General features: G+C 37.5%; 1 protein-coding gene across 1 annotated transcript; it reads left to right on the forward strand.

Annotated features, from left to right (window-relative positions):
- Positions 1–3335: 3335 nt before the first annotated feature.
- Positions 3336–5010, forward strand: LOC147556927 (zinc finger CCCH domain-containing protein 61-like). The gene has a single exon (XM_086657928.1). The coding sequence runs from the start codon at positions 3537–3539 to the stop codon at positions 4761–4763; it is 1227 nt and encodes a 408-aa protein (XP_086514054.1). The 5' UTR covers positions 3336–3536; the 3' UTR covers positions 4764–5010.
- Positions 5011–5651: the final 641 nt, after the last annotated feature.

Raw genomic sequence — 5651 nt, forward strand, 5'->3', positions numbered from 1 at the left:
TCAACATTTTATAACAACACAATGATATATGTTGTCAACATATAAGGGTAAAAATGTAATTATGAAAAAAATATGTTGTCTTGTTAACAACATAATTACATATGTTGTCAACATTTTGAAAAATGTTCCAAAAATGGGTTTTTTTGACATTATTATTTTTGAGTGGGGTTTTTCCCTATTAGGGTCTAGATTTTTGGGTTTTTCACTCATTCTATGAAAAAAAAAAACATTTTCCTTTTGCCCTTCCTTTGTTCTTTCAGTTCCCTCATCCCTCTTGCGACCCATCGGTCCATCAGTCATACACCACCCCACGACTTGAACCCTCTTCTTTTTAGGGGATTTATGTCATTCAAGATACAAAATTGGTGGTGGTGGGGGAACTTCTGGATATTCAACCACAAGAAAAAAATGGAGATATCCCCCTCCCCTTTTAAAAGTTTTACCCACCAGAAATACCTGGTTTAATGTTGCATCGTCTAAAACCATGCCAATCCATCCCCTTACTTTGAATAATTGCCCACGAATGGAGCACAACTGTTCCCTCCGGTAACTTAAACCCCTTGCATGTGGCGTCAAGGAACTTCAAGTATGTCCACTCCTTCGTGAGAGGAACATAGATGTCTTGGAATATGATTACATCTCCACCAATGTACTGTGTGTAATGAATATGATAAAAATCGGTGTCATCAGGAAAAGAACCACCATAGTGAACTTCAACATCTATCAGATCTTCTATACGATAACGACGATGATGGGCGTCGTCCATGGAAGAATTTTGGGGAAACTCAGATCAAATGAGTGTTGTTTGGTGAAGGAAGTCGAGTTAGAGAAAGAGTGAAACAAAATGGGAAAAGTTGAAAAGCAACTCGTCGTTTTAACCTGGGTTGGAAGGGGAAGAGGGATTGATGTCGTATCGAAAAAGGCGGGCGTGAAGAAGAGATTGTTTGATGACGTTTGCTATAATTAATGGGCGCGGACAAGACGGCTTTGGTCAGAGCAGTTGTCAGGCATGTCTGACAACGCAAAATGGTAATTTCAGAGAAGGAAAAAGAATTTAACGGGCTTTTGACGTTAACGGCAGAACGGGGCCATCTGGCTATTTTCGATAAAGTAGGGGACTACGCGGGAAGCTGGTCACAAAGTAGGGGGCATTTGGGAAATAACCCAAAACGGAAACACAAAATTTGAACCCAAAAAGGGGAATAAAAGAATTTGAGGTGATCATCTGCTCCAAATTGTGGCAAAGAGGTTGAAGATGATTTTATCTTCATCATCAGAGAACTCTCCAAGTTTAATATTGGGTCTGGGATAGTTTAGCCATCTCAATCTACAACACTTTCTACATCTTCTTAGACCTGACAAACCTAGAAAGGAATACAAATTAACAACACACACTTGATACTTTGATCAAATGAATGAAAGGGTAGTTTCATGTTATCTCTCTCTAGCTAGCTTACCAGCTTTTGGTGGTAAAGGGCTAAAGAAATCCAATTTCCACCAGTTGTCTAGTTCCATGTTTCTCCATGAAATCCTTGAGCTCTGAATTTCATGTTTGCCTTGCCACAACGTGGAGGCTAGAGTTCTCCTTATCTCTCTCTCTAGAACTTTTTTGGGGGTCTGCTTCTTATTTCTGAAGAGATAAAATTGAGTTAGTGCATTAAGTTGATTGGTTTCTTTAACTGATCTTTCTCTCTATTATTTTGATCTACATCTTGATCATCACAGATTAATTTGATGAACTCTTGTTATACTGGTTATGTTTGATAGGGAGAATGAGAGATAGTGTCAACGGGAAATGTAATGTTTTTTGAAAGAGGAAAGAGGCAGTCAGGCAGACCAGAGCTGCGTGAGAGAGAAGGAAATGTTTCTGAAAATGAGGGGGAAAGGATGGTGTAGAGGGGGGGAAGTGATTTCAAAATCGCATATTTCAAAAGATGTTCTACCTTTTCATTTAAGCCATTAGAGGGTCTGTCATATGAATTTAATCCATTAGATTTTTGGAGAATCAATCTGGTCCATTAAAGATAAGTTTGTATAGTTAAGTGGCCCAGCAGAGTGCTTTCGCCGTTGGTGTTCTTTCCGATCTGTACGCATTTCACCGCTCCCCCGGAAATTCCCTCTGCCCTTATCGTACTCCAGCTTTGTAGTTTCCACCGCCTGGCCAGGGTTGAGCCCTGGGATTTGACAGCGGATTTGAAAAGCCACCTACATACGCTTTACGCCAATCATTCCGGATAACGCTTGCATTCTCTGTCTTACCGCGGCTGCTGGCACAGAGTTAGCCGATGCTTATTCCCCAGATACCGTCATTGCTTCTTCTCCGGGAAAAGAAGTTCACGACCCGTAAGCCTTCTACCTCCACGCGGCATTGCTCCTTCAGGCTTTCACCCATTGCATAAAATTTCCCACTACTGCCTCCCGTAGGAGTCTGGGCCGTGTCTCAGCCCCAGTGTGACTGATCAGTCCCATTGCATAAAAAAAACAGAGAAGTTAAGAGCCTTGATATTGCAACTATTCAATTGATATAATCAAAATTAAAAACAGCAGGAATGAGAGAAATTAGTATAAACTATGAAGATCATGTGAAAAATACATTGATAGCTTAGGCAAAGAGAAGTTAAAAGCCCTAATAGATAACAACAACTACTATTAATTCAAATTTAAATCAATATTATTCTACTCCTAACAGATAAAAATCTTAATAGATAAAAACCCTAAACCCTAATATTCGTGAATCATCTTCAAGGAAAATGAAACCCTAAGTTCATACCTCAAGGTTTTGGCAGATTTTGACTCTATCGGAGCTTGAAAGTTGAGGATGTGAGCAAAGTATCTTCACCACAAACCTAGAAGAGACGCCGTCTTCAATCGAACAAAAAGAAGAAGTAAAATCGATCACTCGGTTCTTAGGTCTGTTCTATAGAGAGAGAGTCGATTTTTTTACCACCATCTTGGTTTTCTTCTCATAGAAACCAAGATTTGATCTAGACCGTCAATCTATTTCTATGGTCCAGATTACATAAAAAGGGAGGGACTGAGATAGAAACTAATGCATCTCGTAGACCAAAACTTGAGTTTTCCAAAATCTCTGTGCAGGAAGACAACTCGGATTTGGTACGTGAGGTGGCCTCGCACATCAGACGTAGGTCTACTTTCCATTTTCGCCTCTAGTATCATTTCTCGAAAAATAATACAAACGATATACAAATTATAACAAAATTGTAGTAGAACTTCTCACATTCACAAAGTTAGACGAGAAACTGTAAGTCTGATTTCAATTAAAAAAAAAATAGGTGTAGAATGACTTGCTGCATTAAGAGCTGACACATGTTAACCTTTGCATGCTTACCCAAATACAAAGCAGCCACGATTCCCTTCCTTCTCCTCCCTTCCATACCTCCCTATTCCCTACCACACTCATCTCCTTCTCACTTTCTCTCTCTCTCTCTCTTAAAATCTCCACTTATTTATACCTCCATCTCTCATCTTCTTAAATCTCAACGTCTTCCATCACCCTTACTTTCTCTCTCTACAAAATGTCTAGTATTTGTTCAGACAATCACCATTCTCACCACCCATTATTAACAACCAAAAAACTTCATCATCATCATCAAGATATGAATCTCAATCTCCCACCAAGAAAGCTTCTTACTACTCATAGATCTAATCTAATCCACATCCCAATTTCAACATTCAGTCATGATTTTACTGATATTGAACTTCTTTCCCCTGATACCCATACCCTGAAATTCTTACCTTATAATAACCCAGATGAGTACTCTGATGAAGATTCTGATCAAAACCCTTACTCCACTGATGATTTCAGAATTTATGAATTCAAAATCAGACGTTGTATGAGAAGTAGAAGTCATGATTGGACAGATTGCCCATTTGCTCATCCAGGAGAAAAAGCTCGCCGGAGAGACCCACGGAAATTTCATTATTCCGGTAATCCTTGCTCTGATTTCCGGCGAGGAAATTGTCCTAATGGTGATTCTTGTGAGTTTTCTCATGGTGTTTTTGAATGTTGGCTTCATCCTGCTCGTTATAGAACTCAAGTTTGTAAAGATGGTAAGAATTGTAAAAGAAAAGTTTGTTTCTTTGCTCATTCACCTAAACAACTTAGGGTTTTACCCAAATCTTCTTCTTCTTCTCCTCCTCCCCTGTATCAATCTCCAACAGAAAAACTTTCTCTCTCTAAAAATACACATTCATCTTCTCTCTCTAAAAATGTTACTACTACTACCCATCATTGCAACTGTGTTTTTTGTAATTCTTCTTCTTCTTCTCCTACTTCTACTTTAATGGGGTTTTCACATTTATCAGCTTCTCCTCCATTATCACCAGAATTTTTATCTCCAACTACTAATTCTTCAGAACTTAGTACTAGAAAGCAGCAATCTATTTTGGGGATTTTGAGTTATAAAAATAAACTTAAGGAATTGGTTAACTCATTAGAAGCTATTGATATAAATGCAATTTCTTCACCTACTAATTCAATTAATGATCAAGATTTTTCTTGGGGTAGTGGTAATTTTTCATATTCTCCTAGTAATTATCATGAATACCCACAACAGTTCTTTCTCTCTCCTGATTCAACTGGTCAAATTAGTAACTTTAGGTTGAATAATAATGTTCTTATTTCTGATCAAGATTATGGATCAAGTAACTACAACAACAACAACAATGGTGGTATATCATCATCATCTTCATCATCATCAACTGATCCTGATTTAGAATGGGTGAATGAGCTTATAATGTAGATGATGACTTAAATCAAGATCAAGAAGGGATGAAGATCAAGAATCAAGATCAAGAATTGATGATGAAGAAGAAGATTTGTATGTGAATTTGATATGATTGTTAATGGGGTTTTATTTAATTGTGTTAAGTTTTGGTTTTCTACTTTGGGTTATGGTTTAAAAAAGTACTGGAAGTTGTAATGTCTTGTCAGTTGATTATTAGTATTGAACTTCCATTAATGAAGTACTTTGTCCTCTTTCTTACCAACTTGTTTGGTTGATATCAGTTTTTTTAAATCTTGTGTTTCTCTTTAAATTTGGTGATATAAAAGTCTAAACCACTCCCTTACTGATATGTAAAGGGGAGTTGAAGAGAGTCTGAGAGCACAGTGGGAAAGGAAACACCTAGAGGGACACAGAGACCAACTTGGTTTTTTTTTTTGAAGTGTTAAAATGCAATTTCACCCTACAATATGCACGGAAAAGATGAAAAGAGTGAAGTGTCTACATTCTAGACGCAATTCTCTTAAAGGTGTTTATCACCCACTTATCTTTTTTATCCCCTCCAAAAAACTATCTCAAACCCTAGATCTCCCAAAACCTCTAATTTCTAAGCACCATCTTCATCTCACTGGAACCATTAAGCTCACCCAACATTAGAAATGGATTGACCATACTGAATTTATGCACTAACTCAGCGTTCTTTGTTCCAAACCATTATGGACGAAGGATGTTCTACAAAATTTACAAAATTGTAGGACACGTCAAAATACTCACCACATATCGATTTTGGGCATGATTTGATCTTAAATAGTTATACGAATATTCTCGAACACATTATTACATGTTTGAATTTGATCAAGTATTTTTAGTTATGCAAAAAAAATAGGAACGAACTTTTCTCACGTG

This window comes from Eschscholzia californica, unplaced genomic scaffold (genome assembly GCF_041429995.1).
Source record: "Eschscholzia californica isolate CP2 unplaced genomic scaffold, dmEscCali1.0.p SCAF_2, whole genome shotgun sequence".
Taxonomy (NCBI): domain Eukaryota; kingdom Viridiplantae; phylum Streptophyta; class Magnoliopsida; order Ranunculales; family Papaveraceae; genus Eschscholzia; species Eschscholzia californica.

Excerpts from the sequence above, each read along its gene's own strand:
- LOC147556927 (XM_086657928.1), top strand. The coding sequence starts at position 3,537 with ATGTCTAGTATTTGTTCAGACAATCACCATTCTCACCACCCATTATTA.